Source organism: Talpa occidentalis, unplaced genomic scaffold (assembly GCF_014898055.3).
Source record: "Talpa occidentalis isolate TD23 unplaced genomic scaffold, MPIMG_talOcc4v2.1 talOcc4.16, whole genome shotgun sequence".
Classification (NCBI taxonomy): Eukaryota; Metazoa; Chordata; class Mammalia; order Eulipotyphla; family Talpidae; genus Talpa; species Talpa occidentalis.
The window spans coordinates 82,541,170-82,557,834 of record NW_023601653.1 but is presented as its reverse complement, the minus strand read 5'-3'; the positions used below and the strand labels follow the sequence as shown (position 1 = coordinate 82,557,834).

Here is a 16,665-nt window from a genome sequence, read left to right as displayed (position 1 = left end):
CCCGTTCACCCGGCGCCTTTAAGGGGCGGGGCCTGCGCGCCACCTGCCCGACGCGTCATCATCCTGCGCCCAATGCCGGGTCGCCACGTGGGCTCGCCGCGCCGCCGGCGCCGGGGCGCGATCATGGCGGGGGCCGAGGCCGGGGCGGCGGGAGCCGAGGCCCCGCAGCCGCAGAAGCGCTACTACCGGCAGCGCGCGCACTCCAACCCCATGGCGGACCACACGCTGCGCTAGTGAGTGCGCTGGCGGGGGGAGGGGCCGGAACCCGGGCAGCGGGGGGGGCCGTGGCGCGGGAAGGGGTGAGCGTGCTCAGGGCGCACCCCAGGACTCTCGGGTGGTGTCAGGGGGGCGGGGCGGGGCTGGGCGTCCCGGCCCGGTCTGGCCGGCTGTGCGGGTCTGGAAAGAGCCGTGAGCGCGGGGACTGGAGTGGTCGAGGCAGAATGTCGTTTCCTCTGTTGGGGGTGACGAGACCGGCGTCTCCAAGCTCCGCGCACGCGTTTGCCCCGCGCACGTCCCTCCGGACGCCGGGAGCGAGCGTCCAGCCCGCGGGCACCGGCCTCGGGACGCGGGACCCTGCGCCCCGACGGAGGACTGCGCTGGCAGAGTCACGTCAGCGCTGTCGAAGCACGGAGTTCATCCGAATCAACCTGAAGACCTACTGCGTTTACCGCACCACCCACCGGTTCACTGATTGGGCAGCGTCCCATCCAGAAGAGCACCCAGCAGCCCATCTAGAAGAGCACCCAGCAGCCCATCTAGAAGAGCACCCAGCAGCCCATCTAGAAGAGCACCCAGCAGCCCATCTAGAAGAGCACTCCAGCAGCCCATCTAGAAGAACACCCTAGGAAGTTGTACAAGAGAAGGTTTTATAGCCAAAAAGAGAGTAAATCAGGAGATTGTTGACAAAGGGGAGTGGGTGTGAGGGAGAGGGTTGCTTCTAGCAAGGTTACTCTGTGAGTGCGTGTGCGTGTGTGTGTATGTGTGTGTGAGAGAGACAGAGAGTCAGGGCTCTTAACAGCCAATTTACCTTACTAGTGTTGATCAGAAAATTCAAAACCAGGGCCTCCCTGGTGGCCTGGGGGTTGGGGGTTAAAGCTCAGCACTACCACCGCAATGGCTTGAGTCTGATCCCTGGCCAGGGAGCTAACCTGTCTCACTTGCTGCTCCCCTCAGCCGTGTATTTCAGTCAATTCACCTGTTCTGCTCCCCACTCTGTCTCTGGGGAATCGTCTCACCACCATCCCCCTCTCGCCCCACACCTAGAAGAACCCTAGTTCTTCTATACAAAAATAAATAAGGGCCTCTCCGGTAGCGCAGTGGGTTGAGTGCAGTGCTGTGAAGCTGTCCGCAGCCTCTGCAGCACAGGTTCAATTCCCGGCCAGCCAGGGAGATACCCACATGGTGAGGCAGACCTCTTCTGTCTTGCCTGCTGCTTCCCTCAGCAGTGTCTTTGGTCTATCTGACTGTTCTGTTCCCTATTCTGTCTCTGGTGAATTCTGTCACCCTCCCGCGCCTCTGGCCTGTACCCCAATTCTTGTATAAATAAATCTTTAAAAAAAATAAAAATAAATAAAATCTTAAAAAAAAAGAAAAAAAGCAGGGCCTTCCTGGTGGCACAGAGGGTTAAGACGCAACCTGTGAAGCTGTCCGCAGCCACTGCAGCACGAGTTCGATCCCCGGGCAGGGAGATACCCACATGGCACAGCAGACCTCCTGTCTCCCCGCTGCTCCCCTCAGCAGTGGGTTTCAGTCAGTCTGCCTGTTCTGTTCCCCACTCTGTCTCTGGTGAATCCTCTCATTTCCCCCTACACACCTGGTCTGTACCCCAGTCCTTGTATGCATAAATAAATAAATTTTTAAAAAAAGAAAAGAAAAAGAAAATTCAAAACCATTTCAATCTAAAATTCCACTCCTAAGAGATGCTGAAACTGACTTAAGTTAGAAAGTCTTGGTTTGGTGACCGTGGACTTTGCACAGATGACCCCATTTTGGGTGTGTGCGTTTTTTTTTTTTTAATAACCCCTAGAAATGAAGATGGGCAGATCAGCAGTCTTGGGCCTCATGATGGGCCTATGATTCACACTGGGGGTTAAGGGTGGTTTCCATTGTTTCTCCTGGAGGCCACAGGGCCTGTTGTTAAAGATTTTTTGAGCAACCCCCCTCCCATTTGCCTCCCCCCTCCCCCATCCACCCACACACAGAGCACTGCTTGTGCAAGGGGATGACCAGCGTTCTCGTGTCTCTCATTTCTTCTCTGCACTAGCCCTGTGAAGCCAGAGGAGATGGACTGGTCTGAGCTGTATCCAGAGTTCTTCTCTCCACCAGCGCAAACCCAGGGCCATGATGACCCAAAGGACGAGAGAGAAAAGAGACCTCAGGCCCAAGTGGAGTTTGCAGACATAGGCTGTGGCTACGGTGGCCTGTTAGGTAACACTCTGGCCCTGTCAGTGGGGCAGGAGAGATAACACCGAGGCTCCGCCAGCTCAGCAGGCTTGGTGGGGGGCAGAGTTGACCTTTCCCCTTCGGACCAGACATTAGTGCTGTGACGTCAGCCGGAGAGCCTCCACCTTCCCTCTGCTATGGGCCTGTGGCCTTTGCCCTGGAGAAGGGAGGGGGCTTCTTCACGTGCCTCTTAGAACCCGGGTCGTCCTGTCTGGCCCAGTCCCTCCCTGAGCCGTTTCACTCCCCAGGCGCCGGGTCAGTGAGCTGGTCAGCACAAGCGTCAGAGAGGAGCCACTGTGACCAGTGATCCCTAACTGTTTTTCTCAGGGGTTCCACCACTCCATCTGCCCCTACCCCTTTCCTCACCAGAACGTTCTGCTTTTCTCTCTTACTTTTTCAGGTTACTTTTGCATTGTCCATATTGTCCCGCCATGCATACTGAGCTACTCACCTGTTTTTAGGTTAAAACAGGTGAGATAAAACAGTGGGACAGAGAGGAAGAGCATGGCACTTGGTGGCAAAAACCTTGGTTCACTTTCCATTTCTGTCCTATCTATGACCTTGGTCATTTCTGACTCGGTTGCCTCATATTCACAATTCACCACACTTTATGAGGACTAAATGAGACAGTGTGAAAATGCTAAAAAACTTGCAAATATGCATGCATTCCCAGCCCCTCCTACTTCCAGTCCTGTTGAGAATTTTTGGGTCTCCCCCAGCCCTTTTCCCTAGCACAGAACCAACCGTAGGGGTGTTTCTGTGCACACTGGCCATCCCTAATGTTGGTAGCTGCAGAATGAGGTGCTTGCCTGTGTTGACCCCTTTGCGCTTCCTGCAAATTTGGGGTTGATGATTCCATTCCTATTTCTGTGTCCAGTGGAATTGTCACCACTGTTCCCAGACACGCTGATCCTAGGTCTGGAGATCCGGGTGAAAGTTTCAGACTATGTACAGGACCGGATCCGGGCCCTGCGAGCAGCTCCTGGAGGCGGCTTCCAGAACATCGCCTGTCTCCGTAGCAATGCCATGAAACACCTGCCTAATTTCTTCCACAAGGGCCAGGTGGGAAGGGACCTCGGTGGGTTAGGCTGGTGGGCAGGTGGGGCACAGAGAGCTGTCCCTCACTGTCCTGTTGGTTCCTGCCTCTCTCCCAGCTGACAAAGATGTTCTTCCTCTTCCCTGACCCACATTTCAAACGGACAAAGCACAAGTGGCGAATCATCAGCCCCACACTGCTGGCAGAATATGCCTACGTGCTGAGAGTTGGGGTAAGTAGGGAGTAGGCAGGAGGGTGACCTGCTCAGGGACCTTCCACTAAGAATTTAGGGGGGTGTTGCACGCGGGCCCCAGGAAGGGTGATGTTGCCTTGCAGGGCCTGGTCTACACCATAACCGACGTGCTGGAGTTACACGACTGGATGTGTACCCATTTTGAAGAACACCCCCTGTTTGAGCGCGTACCTCTGGAGGAGCTGGTAAGCAGGGGGCCTGCGGAACATTGCAAAGATGCTGTCCTCCCCTTCTATGAGCCCAGCTCGGTGCCAGGGGACAGGGATGGGCACCGAGGGGTGGGGCCATCTGAAAGGCAGGCAAAGACTTAATGGCCTCTCACTTCTCCCAGAGTGAAGACCCCATTGTGAGGCATCTGGGCACCTCAACAGAGGAGGGAAAGAAAGTTCTGCGAAATGGAGGAAAGAATTTCCCCGCCATCTTCCGAAGAATAGAGGACCCCATCCTCCAGGCGGTGACCCCCAGTCCTGTCCCTCCTGGTCACTGACTGCTTGCCCTGCCTGAGCTGGGCCCGTCTTCCAGGGAAAGAAGAGCATCCCTCTGGGTCTTCCCAGCTAGACTGCCAGGACCAACGAAGCAATCTCTGCAAGACACGGGGGAACTGCCAGGGGGTAACCCTGATGTTCGCAGCTACCCCCTGCACTGCCAGCAGGAAGCAAAAGAAACTGACTGGGAAGGGTGTGGGGTCTTGCTGTCCCTTAGCAAACCCTCCCCTAGGGCCTCTCCTCAGCTGGAGGAGGGAGTGCAGGTCCCCGCTGTCCATCTAAACTGCCCGCTGGGCTCAAGTCAGCTGTCCATTTGTGTTGGCTTTGCAGTCCTGGCGTGACCCGTCCATAGGTGCGTGTCCAAGCTGCTCCGGCCAGACTGTGTGTCATGTGCCTTCTGTCTCCCGTCTCCCCTAGGTCTATGCGCTGTCTCTGGAGAGTCCTGGGAGCGGGGATGGAGACCCTGTCCTTTTTCTTGACCTTCCATTCTAGAATTTCAGAGCTGACCAGCGCAGAGTCGATGGGGATGGGGTGGGGAGTGAGGAGCAGAGAGCTGAACCCTGAATTATTCTGAGAGTCAAGTGGAAGGGGCTGCCGCCCAGAGAGCCCCACAACTGCGCCAGCGGGGATTCGGACACGCGGCCCTTACTCAGCGCCGAAGCCTGGCGGAATCGCTCTGCTTCTTTGTCCTTCCCCTCCCCTCCTGTTGGTACAACCTGAACTTTTCTAATTTGCAAAAAGTTGCTTCATTTTTGTTCCTCAAGTCCAAAATTCCCATGACTGGCAGACAGCGCTGTTGACCCCCAGAGACACCACCACACACCCCCATCTCCAAGGAACAAACACCAAGGCTCTCCGGAAACCATTTTGAACCCTATTAATGCAACCCATCTGCCCTCTGCCCAGTGTTGGGGTACCGTGGTGGGGGAAATAAGGGAGTGCAGGGAAGCCCTGCTCATATACAGAGAAGGTGCAGACCTGTGAAAATTCGGGGTCGGCTGCAGCTGTGCCTCTTCCCGGAGAAGCAGGAGGACGGGGAATTCCTGGGGAGGGCAGAGGGGCTGGCTTCCTGCAGAAGTGGTGGAAATACCAGGAACTGGCCATGTCTTGGTCACCCAAACCTCACCAAACCTTTCCTAGGAAGAGAAACAGGCTGCAGGACTAGAGAAACTGAGGCAAACCACTCCTCCCCAGAGGGCCGTTACAACGGGAAATCCAGGGAGCGTCAGCAGCCCCCCCCTACTGTTCTGGGTGCTAGTACCCAGCAGGGACCACGAAGGAGCCGGGATTGGCTGAGGAGCGTGGAGAGGGGGCGTTGCCACTGCCTCGCCCAAGGGTTAAATAAGGGTGCGAGCTGTTCCAGAGAAGCCTCTAGGACGGGCTGCTTGGACCAGACCATGACCCAGACCCTCAAGCTCGCCTCCAGACTGTTCCGTCGAGGCCGCTCTGTCCCAGAGCCGGGCCCCTTGCTGGGCTCCAGAGGCTTCGGCTCAGCACCCCGGAGCTTGGCGGACATCCCGGGTCCCTCGGTGCCCGGCTTCCTCGCAGAGCTTTTCTGCAAGGGGGGGCTGTCGCGGTTGCACGAGCTGCAGGTAGAGGGGGAAGCTGCACCCGGGCCTGAATCCTGGGGAGACCGACTTTGGTGATGCAGGACAGATGAGGGCGGGACGCCCTGGGGATAGCCCGTGAGAACGGCTGTCCTCGGGTTACGGAAGAGACGAAGTTGAGACTTGGGGCAGTGGGCGAACTGCGGGGAGTCCTCCCGGCGCCCCACAAGCGCTTCAGAGGCGCCCAGATAAGCCGAAGTCTGGAGGCGGGTGCATGCAGGGCCCGCGCGCCCTCCGCACGCTGCTCTTGCAGCTGCTTGCGCTCCGGCGCGCTCAGTGGGGCGGCCCAGAGCGGGGTTCGCGTGGGGGGCCTCCGGGGATTCCTCCTCCTCTGCCCGGCCTGGTGGCCAGAGCGCCCTCCTGAACCTATGCTTTGCGCAAAGTTCCGAGGTGTGGCCCTTCCCACTCCCACTTCCAGGCATGGGAAGTGGGGGAAGCGGTGGCGAGGCGCGGAAACCGCCCCTCCTGCCGAGCCCCGCGCGGCCCCGGGACACCCCCGGCTCAGGTCCGCGCGCCCCTCGGCAGGTGCAGGGCGCCGCGCGCTTCGGGCCGGTGTGGCGGGCCCGCTTTGGGCCGGTGCGCACCGTGTATCTCGCGGCCCCGACGCTCGTCGAGCAGCTGCTGCGCCAGGAGGGGCCCCTGCCCGAGCGCTGCGGCTTCTCGCCCTGGACGGAGCACCGGCGCCGCCGCCAGCGGGCCTGCGGGCTGCTCACCGCGTGAGTCCTCGCGGCCCGCCCGCCCCCGCCCCGGGGCGGGTCCGCAGCCTGTCGGAGCGGCGGGAGGCAGAGGCCGTGCCCCCCACCTTCTGGCATCTCGGGGCTCCCGGCCCACTCCTTGTCCGCGGCGAGAACCCGCGGGGCGCCGGGGAGGCGCGGCGGGCGGCGCGCGGGGCCGCGGAGACGCCGTGACTAGGGCTGCCCGGGATCCAGACCCCTCGGGGCGGGGAGCGAGGGCGCGCGAGGACGCGGGAGGGCGCGGGAGGGCGCGGGCAGGGCCAGCGGCGCGCGCGGGGCGGGTGGGCGCACCCCTCTCCTGGCCGCCCCGGCCCCGCGGCTCCTCCCGGGTCAGGGACGGCGCGCGCCTCCCCCCGCACCCGCTCGGCCCCGACGGCCCCTCTCGGCCCGCAGGGAGGGCGAAGAGTGGCAGAAGCTCCGCAGCCTCCTGGCCCCGCTCCTCCTCCGGCCGCGGGCGGCCGCGCGCTACGCGGAGCCCCTGGACGGCGTGGTCCGCGACCTCGTGCGGGGCCTGCGGCGCCAGCGGGGACAGGGCGCCGGGCCGCCCGCCCTCGTGCGGGACGTGGCGGGCTTGTTTTACAAGTTCGGGCTGGAAGGTGAGTCCCCGACACCCGCCGGCTCGGGCCCCCACCCGGCTCCCCGCGCCCTCACTGCGCCCCCTCCCGGCAGGCGTCGCCGCGGTGCTGCTGGGCTCGCGCCTGGGCTGCCTGGACGCCCAAGTGCCCGCGGACACCGAGGCCTTCATCCGCGCCGTGGGCTCCGTGTTCGTGTCCACGCTCCTGACCATGGCGATGCCCAGCTGGCTGCGCCGCCTGGTTCCCGGGCCCTGGGGCCGCCTCTGCCGGGACTGGGACCAGATGTTCGCCTTCGGTAAGACTCGGGGCGCGGCGGGGACGGGGAAACGTGACGCCGCTCGGGAGTCGAGGGTCCTTCTGCCCACGCAGCCCAGCAGCACGTGGAGCGGCGCGAGGCCGACGCAGCCCTGCGGGGCCGGGAGGGCGCGAGGAGGACGCGAGCCCCGGGGCGCACTTGACCCACCTCCTGCTCCGCGAGAAGCTGCCGGCCGCGTGCATCCTGGGGATCGTCACGGAGCTGCTCCTGGCTGGAGTGGACACGGTGAGGTTCTGCCTCCACTTTGCAGGCTCCCCTTGCAGAGCCGAGCACCCCCAGTCTCGGGGGCCACTTCCCTGCTGCAGGAGGTCCGCTGCGGCCCTCTCCGCCCGCTGAGCACCTCCTGGGCTCCCGCCTGCCTCCCGCTCTGCCGCCCATCGTGGGTCTCCTCGCCCAGCGCCGCTGATGCGCCGCTCGTTCCCGCAGGTGTCCAATACACTCTCCTGGGCTCTGTATGAACTCTCCCGGCACCCCGAGGTCCAGACTGCACTCCATTCTGAGATCACTGCGGCCCTGGGCCCTGGCTCCTGTGCCCACACACCCGCCAATGCCCTGTCCCAGCTGCCCCTGCTGAAGGCCGTGGTCAAAGAAGTGCTGAGGTGAAGGGGCAGCCGTCAGGAGCCAGAGGACGCTGGGAAGGTTTAGGGAAGCAGACAGCGGGTTGGGCACAGCAGGGGCAGGGCAAATGGCACTCTGTACCCCAGCCGAGCGTGGGCTTGGAAGTGGGGGCACGACAGGGAGTCTAGGGCCCTAACCTCACTGTCTCCCTCTTGTGCTCTGCAACCCAGAATGTACCCTGTGGTACCTGGAAATTCTCGTGTCCCAGACAAAGACATTCGTGTGGGTGACTATATTATCCCCAAAAATGTGAGTAGAGCCCAACAGTCCCTTTTCCTGAGCCACCCCTCGCTATCATGGGCCCAGGTCTTGTTCTCCAACCCTCCCCTTGCCTGAGTGCCTCGCTCTAGGACACAATGGGGCAGTAGAGCAATTATTCCAACCAAAAGTAGCCCCAGAAAGTTTCCCCGTCACTAACCAGATCCTGCCTTTGCTCCAGTCCATGTCCTCTGCGTGTCCCTTCCGGCACTCCCAGGCCCAACCTGACAAGGAATTTCTGGTTCCCCCCCCACCAGACGCTGGTCACGCTGTGTCACTATGCCACCTCAAGGGACCCTGCCCAGTTCCCAGAGCCAGATTCGTTCCGTCCGGCTCGGTGGCTGGGGGAGGACCCAGCCCCACACCCCTTTGCTTCTCTCCCCTTTGGCTTCGGCAAGCGCAGCTGTATGGGGAGGCGCCTGGCAGAGCTGGAGCTGCAGATGGCTCTGGCCCAGGTGAGCGATCAGACCTTCCCCGGAAGGGCGAGGCCTAGCCTTCTTGCGCGTGAGCTCTTCTCCTGACGATCATAGGAAAGTGGATAAGCCTTGGCAGAGCTACTCCTCTGAAGGATGGCTTTCCCATTGCCATATCCTCCCCCATAATGGGAGAGAAGGTACTTAGACTATCTCTCCTACCACAACCCCTTACCTCATTCACTAAGGAGTCCCCGACCAGCCACAGGTGCCATCCCATCTGGATACTAATAGTCTTTCACCAATCAAGCCCACCTTTATCGACCCCTCCAAGAGCTATAACCTTCTTCCTCCTTTTTTAGATCTTGATCCACTTTGAGGTGCAGCCCGAGCCAGGCGCTGCCCCAGTCAGACCCATGACCCGCACGGTCCTTGTTCCTGAGAGGAGCATCAACCTACAGTTTGTGGACAGATAGTCCTGTGGAAGGAAGCTGTCATCGCCACCCTGTATATCATCACAGGGGTTTACTAGGCCTAAGACAGATGTGTGCACCCCAAAGCCTATTTGACCAAATTAGAGCAAGTAACCATAACAAAGTACTTGCGGCCGCCCTCACCAAGGAGGGAGGTGTGCACATGGATGACCAAGCAGGCTGTCGTCCATCTGCCTGCTCGGCCCTTCTCCCGGCCACAGCAAATGCATCCTTCAGGGCCAACTCGGATTTTAACTAATGATGCCGGGTGGCGTCAGGAAGATTTCAACCTCTACCTTTCGGGGCTTCTGCGGCTCCGTTGCTGCTGCTGGCTGAGCACCTGTCATGGCATTTACTAGGTAACCGTGCATTTGGCCTGCAGCTGGCTGGCCCTCTGCTCCTTGCGTGTGAGCTCTTTCCAGAGGACAGATGCGGCCTTATCCCATCTTTATATTCCGCAGCCAGGGCCTATCCCTAACTAGGTGACACCGTGCAGATGCTCAGATTGAATCTGAACCATGTGGCAGAAGGGACAAGTTGACCAGGCTCTGTCTACCCCGCGCTGTCCTCATCTTGTACCTAGGAAGTTGAGTCTGTCCTTGTCTGGTTTGTGACTTTTTAAAAACTCATTTGACTCTGGGAGGTTGGCTGGCCCACCACTAAGTGCCCTGGCAGAGGCAGCTTTGGGTGTGTCCCTGCCCAGTCCTTCTTTTTATACAGCGAACTTTTTTAATATTCAGTTTTGAAATAAAAAAATCCAATATTCCATCCCTGACTTTTGACTTATTACTTCTCTCCTATTCCCACTTCCCGCAAGACCTAGAGGCAAGACATTTGCCCAAATCCCCACGCAGCTTCTCACGTCCTGGGAGTGACCTGCGTAAGGACAGGACGGGAGGCCTAGACACCTGGGGGAGTGGTGCGCATCTCAAACCCAGACAGTTTCGTCTGTAGTGGGAACAGCCAAGTCTGGCTCCCAACAAGAGATTAAGGGGGTGGTGGTGAAAAGTAACTGAAAGGGCTATGATGTAAAAATGGGTTGGGGAGAGATGGTCGGCTCTTTGGTAAAAGTGCTCTTGGAAGCTGGACTGCCAGGACATCCGTGAACGGTCACTCTGCCTTCCCTGGAAAGTTGTTCCAAGAAAATTTCCTTTGGAGAAAGACAGGGATACAGAAGTGAAGTCAGACAGGATGAAGGCGAGTGTTGGGGTGGCCAGAAGCCCTGGGGCACCGTCAGGAAAAGGGGGTGGGTCGAGGGAGTCTGTTTCCCTGAGTCAGCACTCTTGCCCCCCCGCCCCCCAGAGGCTGGGCACAGTTCTCCCTTGTGATGTATACAGATTAACTCATCTTCCACACAAATAAATCTCTCAGCACACTTCTCAGAAACTCCCTCTGTATCCTAACTTACCCTTTCCAAGTCAGGACTTGCCCTGTTCCTCTCCTTCTGCTCCAAGCCCCCCACATTCCAAATAGCTGAATTTAGATGCGAATTTCACACGACACTTCCTCCCTCTCCCCATCACCTCAAGTCCCCTCCCTAGACCTGATTCTCTGACCTCAGGGACTCCATCAGCCACCAGGCCTCCTGCAGAGGCAGGTGTACCTGAGGCCTATGCACGGACCAAGGCTGGTCTGCCTTTCCCTCTCCTCTCGACTCCTTCCTGTCCCCCAAACCCCGCCCTCACTTCCTTACCACTGAGTTCAGCTGAACCTAAGAGACCTGATTTTTAACACCGTTAGATTTGAGTTTGGGGGAGAATGAAGTCCAGCTTCCTCTCAGATCCTTTCTCCGAGGATCAGTGATGAGGACTCTGCACACCCACACTCCTCAAGGACGGCAGGTCATGTGACCCCTAAGCCTGGACCAGAATGTCTTGTTGGAGAGAGGGGACAGCAGGGGCTGCTAGTACCCACCCTGTGTCATGATGTCTAATGGTGCTAAAAAGGGGGGAAACATCCTGTCCCACCTGGCTGGGCTGAGGATTCAGAGTAGAAATGGAGACAGTGTGATTACATGTGAGTGTGTCTATGCTCCTGGTTATGTCTAAGCTTTCGCGTGTCACCATCGCAGGGAAGGGCTCAGTGTGGCACAGGGAACCCCATCTGTGTCATGACAAACTGAACCCCGTCTGCTAGGACAGGTTACTAGAAGTCACTCCAGGTAACTGTGATATCAGTAAAGAGTAGCCCTTCTCTCTCAGGTGGGGTATGGGAAGGGACTCTCTGGGGTTTCCTACTGGAAAGATGGGGGCGCTCAGCTTCACTCACCCCCCACTTTAATCCCCTCAGAGGTTGGCAGTGCTACACTTCCACACCTCCAGGTGTCTCAGGCTTGAGTTCAGCTTTGAGTCTTACACAACCAGGCAAGTCTGGGTGCCAGCACCATGGACAGCAGCCAACCCACGTTGCGTTTCCCCCGCCCCCAACACACAGACCCCTTTCGGACAGGGGTAGGAAATGACCATTTCCTGGGCAAAGATATGCGACCTCTGGTAGAGAAGCATTTTCCTAAACAGCCACAGGGAGAAGGTGGAGCAGAGCCTTCTCTGAGAGCAGAACCAATAATGGCAAAGGCCTCTAGATCGGACTTTAGCAATGTGTGAATTATTTTAATTGCTGATGAATAGTTCACTTAAAAAAACACCATCATTCATATAATACACAGTCCCAAGGCTTCAGGAAGGAGATGGTGGGTAGAGAGTTTTTGGAACCAGAAAGAGACCAGGCTTCCGGCTGACCCATATTTTAACCAGTCCTTTCCAAACCCTTTCTCTATGAACAACAGCCCTTGATGCTGCTGCCGTCAAGCACGACACTTTCCCGTTTATACCACTCGCTGGCTGGGGCTCACCAGGGTCGGCCCTGGAACCCTTAACTATCGCACGAGTAGCTTAACCTGGGATCAGAAACTCGTAACGTTAGGATGTTGTGTCTGATCACTCCAAACGAGTCCAAATTCACTTCATACCATTTGTCTGAGTGAGTGCGTTACCTGGGAAGGACTAACAGAACCCACATGATCCCCAGAGCAAAAAGGATTGCTGCAGCATCCCCCTAGCCCCAGCCTCCAACGTTTAGGAGACTGGAAGAGCTCTTGTTCCTGCGAATAACCACCATCGCTCGCATTTGCAATGTCTATTTCCCCCTTAAATTTCCATATCTATTACGACACTCAACACAAGTTTCCAAGGCTCTGTGCAACTCCAGATGAAAAACACATTTTGGAATTTGTTCACCAACTACTATTTGAAATAAATGGACCCTCAACTAGTCTAGAAATCTTTTTTGCCATCACTGATTTTCTTTACAGTGGCATTCAACCTGTCCCTGTTTATCCTCATTCCAACCCTATGAGGTAGGCAGGAAAACCACAGCAGAGTTTTTTTTTTAAAATCACACAACTTGCAGGTGGCAGGTCCACCCATTAGATACCTCGGAGCACTGCCACCTAGCAGCCAATGGAAATTATTCACCAGCAAATGGGAGCTACACCTCCAACTCACAACCCACTGCTGCATTTGGGATTTGCAACCTCTGCAGAGAAACCTCCCCACACCTCCCCACCCTCCAGAAAAGCCCCAGATGAGAAAGGAGTCTCCAAGTGCATATAAATGATTCTTTATGCCCTCCCCCCATGCAATGGGGGGCGGGGCAGGGGGAAGGCCCCGCCCTCATGCAGGGAACGGGAGGTCAATGTATACTAGTCTTATTGCCAGATGCCCTGTGGCCATGGGTTGGGGAGTGGGGGGAGGGGGGTAACAGCCCCTTTCTTCTGGCACTGGTCCCCCTTCACCAAGACACCCTGGTGGAGCTGGGGGGTTGGAGGCCCTAGGAGCTGAGGTAAGGACGGTTCTCTATGGAAGAAAAGCTGCTCTCCCACCTGCCCACCGGCTGCCCCAGGATGAGGATGAGAGGCTGTCAGTGGGGCTGGAATGTCATCCAGGTGTCTCTACCCACGTAACGAGCAGTACAGGCCAGATAATGTCTCCAGCTTGAAGCTGTCCACAGAGCTCCTCAGTGGTGGGGGTGCCGTGCCCCAAACACCTTATCCAGGTGGTACCTCCAGCAGCCATGACAGCTCATCTCTGGCTGACGCACTGATACGAGATCCCTGCTCCTGGTGTCCAGTTCAGACCGTGGTGACCCTCATGACAACCTCGCGGCCAGAATGAGAACTGGAACGGGCATCTGGTGGCCGCAGCTGTCCAAGGAGGTGCAGGATTGTGTAACCGCAGCGTTGAGGCAAGAGCGTCCGCATTCGCTGGGCAGCCGGGGGGCGGCTGGTGGCCCCAGACGGGGGGCCCGTCCGTGAGGTCCTGGGGCCTGGCTTCCCTGCCGTCCCTCCCCCTGCATCTCCTCCTATGTCCTTTGTTTTGTCATAATTCAAGACCTTCCACTGCTGGTTCACTGCTTGCCAGCGCTTGAAAATGCGGTAGACAGAGGAACCTTCATGGACGATGAGGCCTGAGCGAGGGGGACAAGAAATCCAGGGTCAAATGCTGCCCGGACACAGGTGAGAGACACGCATTTTTTCCAGAGTGAGGAGACGGGGCTGTAAAGGGGCTAGAGACGCAGGGAGGGTGAGCACCAAGACAGCCCTAAATGCCTCCCTGGAGGTGCAGGGGCTAAAGACAGCGCTATCAAGCTATCTGCAGCTTCTGCAGCACAAGTTCGATCCCCGGCCGGCCAGGGAGCTACCCACATGGCACAGCGGACCTCTCCTGTCTCCCCGCTGCTCCCCTCAGCAGTGGATCTCAGTCAATCTGCCTGTTCTGTTCCCCACTCTCTCTCTGGTGAATCCTCTCACACACACACCCACCTCTGGCCTGCACCCCAGCTCTTGTATGCATAAATAAATAAATCTTAAAAAAATAGACCTAAATAAATCTTAAAAAAAATAGACCTAAGTGGCTGGATGTGTGGCCACGACGCTGAGGAAAGCGCAGGGAAAGTCAGTGTTGGAGAAAGACTCTGAACAGGTAAGGGGGGCGGGTGGGCGGGGAAGCGCCCTCACCTATGCAGACAACATCCATGAAGCCGTACATGCCGTAGCAGATCTGAAAGAGCAGATCCTGCCGCTGCCACTTGGCTGAAGGGCTGAGCGAGGACCAGATGAGCCAGGAGATGCTGGCGACGAGGAAAAGAGAGCCCAGAACGATGGCGGCGATCTGGACCTTCTCGATGACTGTCAGGGAGATGGCCTGCCACTGTGGGGAAGAAAAGGGCACCCAGACGTCACCGAAAGGGACGGAGGCCCGGCGACGGGCGGCCTGGGGGACAAGGATGCTCCCGGAGCTCCCGGAAAACCCTCAGGCAGGGTGAACGAGCAGCTCCTCCATGCCTGGAGCAAACCTCGAACACGGCCCTTCTCACGCTGTCTGAGGCCGTCCGTCTTGTTTGAGAAAGACGGCGTCGGGCCAGCGTTCCGAAGACAGATCGCGCGGGTTTAAACTCCAAATCCTGACTCCGTCGCTTACTTGGCAATCTCGGGTGAGTGTTTTAATCAATGTCCTCACCTTAAAACGGGGAGGGCCCTGGCAATGGCTCACACACCAAGAGCGTAACACAGACAACACCGCGCGGCTACCATCTTTTCCCCTGTGCTGTGCTAGTTTCTAGGACGGTGCCTGGAGGACAGGTGGCCCCAGCTCGTCTGTGGATACATGAGGGTGGGAGGACGCACAGACAGGCAGGAGACCGTGATGTTGGGGGACCCTGATTCTGGGGAAAGCTGAACGGATGAAATCGACCCTCTGATTCGGATGGCTCCAAGGCCTCGCTGGGTCTGAGCGCGTCCCCTGGGCCTCACCTGCAGCGGGTTCTTGGTGCTGATCGCCAGCACCTGGTACTTGAAGTAGCAGAGCTCGCAGCTCCAGGAGCCCCTCTCGCTGATCCAGCGGATGAGGCAGGGCTGGTGTGTGCAGCGCACCGACCCGTCGCACCGGCAGGGGCTCAGGAGCTCCCCCTGCAGGGAGAGCGGGGGGCCCCGTCAGCGATCCCCGCGACCCCGAGAGAAATCCCCTCCCTCGGTCGTTTAGAAGGAAAAACGAAGAACAACAAAACAAAAACCCCGGTGCCTTTCACCCAAGCAGGGCCAGGAGCTAAGGCCGTGACAGAGAGAGGAAGGCGTTGGAGCCGAAGGTGGACTCCCCGGGCCACGCAGATGGGGGGAGGCCCTGGGGGGCGGGGGCGGGGTCGTCTCCTCCCAGAATTTGGGGAGCGCGGCCTGCAAGTCGCCCCGGACGGCTCTGAGCAGGGAGGGTCTCCGGGCCGTGCCCTCCTGCCCACTCCTGCTCTGGGGAGTGTTCCCGGCTCCAAATCCCAAAAAGGGAGAGAACCCCTGGGGACCGGCGGAGGGTGGGCCCCCTTTAACCACGGGGTGCCCGCGCTCGGCGCCGGGGCTGGCCGGGGCACTGTCCCGGGACAGCCACCCGGCGTGCGAACAAAGAGCTCGCCGGGGCCGAGATGCAAAGTTGCAGGAGGGGCGCGGGAAAGTGCCCGCGGGGGACACCCCGAGCCAGGCGAGGCGCCGGGGGGCCCTCCCGCCCGGGTGGGCGCGGAGGCCGCCTCCTCTCGGCCACCCCCCGGGAGTAGGCCCCCCGGCCTCGGGACCCCGGCGAGAAGCGGGCGCCAGGGAGCCCCCCGCGCTGGGGGGACGGTGACGCCTCCCAGGAGAACGCCCCACTCCCTCCTGGGGCCCCGACGCCCCCTCCGCCCCAGACCGGGGCCCCGGCGCCCCCGGCCCGTCCCGGCTCACGCCCCCCCCGCGCCGGGCCGGGGTTCCGCCCAGCCGCCCCAGGCCCCGCCCCCCGCGCCCGGCCTCCCGGGGCGCCCCAGGGGCGCGCCCCCCCGCGCCGCGCCGGCCGCGGGCGCCTGACCTGCTCGGGCCCCTGGAAGCAGATCCGGCACTGGGGGGTCCGCAGGCCGCTGTCCAGGCTGCTGCTGAGCGACAGCGCGTCCAGCGCGCCCGGGGGCGGCGCGGGCGGCGGCGGGGGCCCGGCCCGCGGCTCCTTGTCCCCGGCCAGGCCCCGCGCGCGCGGCCCCGCGCCGTAGTACTCCTCCTCGTCGGCCGCCCGCGCCGCGCAGCCCGCGAAGGGCGCCCAGCCGCAGCCGCCCCCCGCGCGCCCCCGGGGCTGCGGCTCGGCCCGGGGCCGCCCCCCGCCCGTCAGCACCAGCAGCTTCAGCTCGTTGAGGAACATGCGGAGCCGCGACTTGAGCATCGTCCGGGCGCCGGGCGGGGGCGCCGCGGGGGCGCCGCGGGGGAGGGGGGCGCGCCGGGCCGGGCGCCGGGCCTGCGGGGCGCTCAGCGCTGCCGCCGCCGCGGCTCCAGGGGGGCGGGCGGCCCGGGGGCGCCGAGGCGCGCGGCCATGCCGGGGGGCGGGAGGGGCTCAGGGCGCCGCGCCCCGCGGGTCCGGGTCCGGCGCGGGCCGGGCGCCCGGGGTCGCGCGCCCGGGT

At 60.2% G+C, this 16,665-nt stretch overlaps 3 protein-coding genes across 4 annotated transcripts; 2 read left to right on the top strand and 1 right to left on the bottom strand.

The window, feature by feature from the left end:
• Positions 1 to 117: 117 nt before the first annotated feature.
• On the top strand, positions 118 to 4,943 carry METTL1 (methyltransferase 1, tRNA methylguanosine). 2 transcript variants are annotated; one of them, XM_054696736.1, is made up of 6 exons: positions 118 to 233; positions 2,264 to 2,427; positions 3,344 to 3,504; positions 3,597 to 3,710; positions 3,815 to 3,916; positions 4,063 to 4,943. In XM_054696736.1, the coding sequence occupies exons 1-6, from the start codon at positions 124 to 126 to the stop codon at positions 4,216 to 4,218; spliced, it is 807 nt and encodes a 268-aa protein (XP_054552711.1). In that variant the 5' UTR covers positions 118 to 123; the 3' UTR covers positions 4,219 to 4,943. The 2 variants fall into 2 exon arrangements, with proteins under 2 accessions (XP_054552711.1, XP_037370983.1); XM_037515086.2 differs by having other exon boundaries at positions 3,320 to 3,504; positions 4,063 to 4,942.
• A 669-nt stretch (positions 4,944 to 5,612) lies between these two features.
• LOC119248104 (25-hydroxyvitamin D-1 alpha hydroxylase, mitochondrial) lies at positions 5,613 to 9,242 on the top strand. The gene is given in 10 exon segments (XM_037515085.2): positions 5,613 to 5,808; positions 6,349 to 6,539; positions 6,951 to 7,153; positions 7,227 to 7,427; positions 7,502 to 7,546; positions 7,549 to 7,673; positions 7,875 to 8,047; positions 8,237 to 8,315; positions 8,582 to 8,779; positions 9,100 to 9,242. Coding segments are annotated over 10 exon segments (1,524 nt in total). The 5' UTR covers position 5,613; the 3' UTR covers positions 9,214 to 9,242.
• A 2,410-nt stretch (positions 9,243 to 11,652) lies between these two features.
• On the bottom strand, positions 11,653 to 16,430 carry MARCHF9 (membrane associated ring-CH-type finger 9). Its single transcript, XM_037515457.2, has 4 exons — positions 16,089 to 16,430; positions 15,020 to 15,175; positions 14,225 to 14,417; positions 11,653 to 13,674 (listed from the first exon to the last, which is right to left on the bottom strand). Exons 1-4 carry the CDS (start codon positions 16,428 to 16,430, stop codon positions 13,340 to 13,342), a joined length of 1,026 nt encoding a protein of 341 aa, XP_037371354.1. The 3' UTR covers positions 11,653 to 13,339.
• Between the last annotated feature and the right edge of the window lie 235 nt (positions 16,431 to 16,665).

Bases quoted from the DNA above. Each gene is read 5' to 3' on its own strand.
- METTL1 (XM_037515086.2), top strand. From the start codon at position 124: ATGGCGGGGGCCGAGGCCGGGGCGGCGGGAGCCGAGGCCCCGCAGCCG. The intron at 234-2,263 runs GTGAGTGCGCTG...TCTCTGCACTAG, and splicing joins GCGGACCACACGCTGCGCTA to CCCTGTGAAGCCAGAGGAGA. The intron at 2,428-3,319 runs GTAACACTCTGG...TTCTGTGTCCAG, and splicing joins TGGCTACGGTGGCCTGTTAG to TGGAATTGTCACCACTGTTC.
- MARCHF9 (XM_037515457.2), bottom strand. From the start codon at position 16,430: ATGCTCAAGTCGCGGCTCCGCATGTTCCTCAACGAGCTGAAGCTGCTG. The intron at 15,176-16,088 runs GTCAGGCGCCCG...CTCTCCCTGCAG, and splicing joins GCTTCCAGGGGCCCGAGCAG to GGGGAGCTCCTGAGCCCCTG. The intron at 13,675-14,224 runs GTGAGGGCGCTT...CCCCTCGCTCAG, and splicing joins CATGGATGTTGTCTGCATAG to GCCTCATCGTCCATGAAGGT.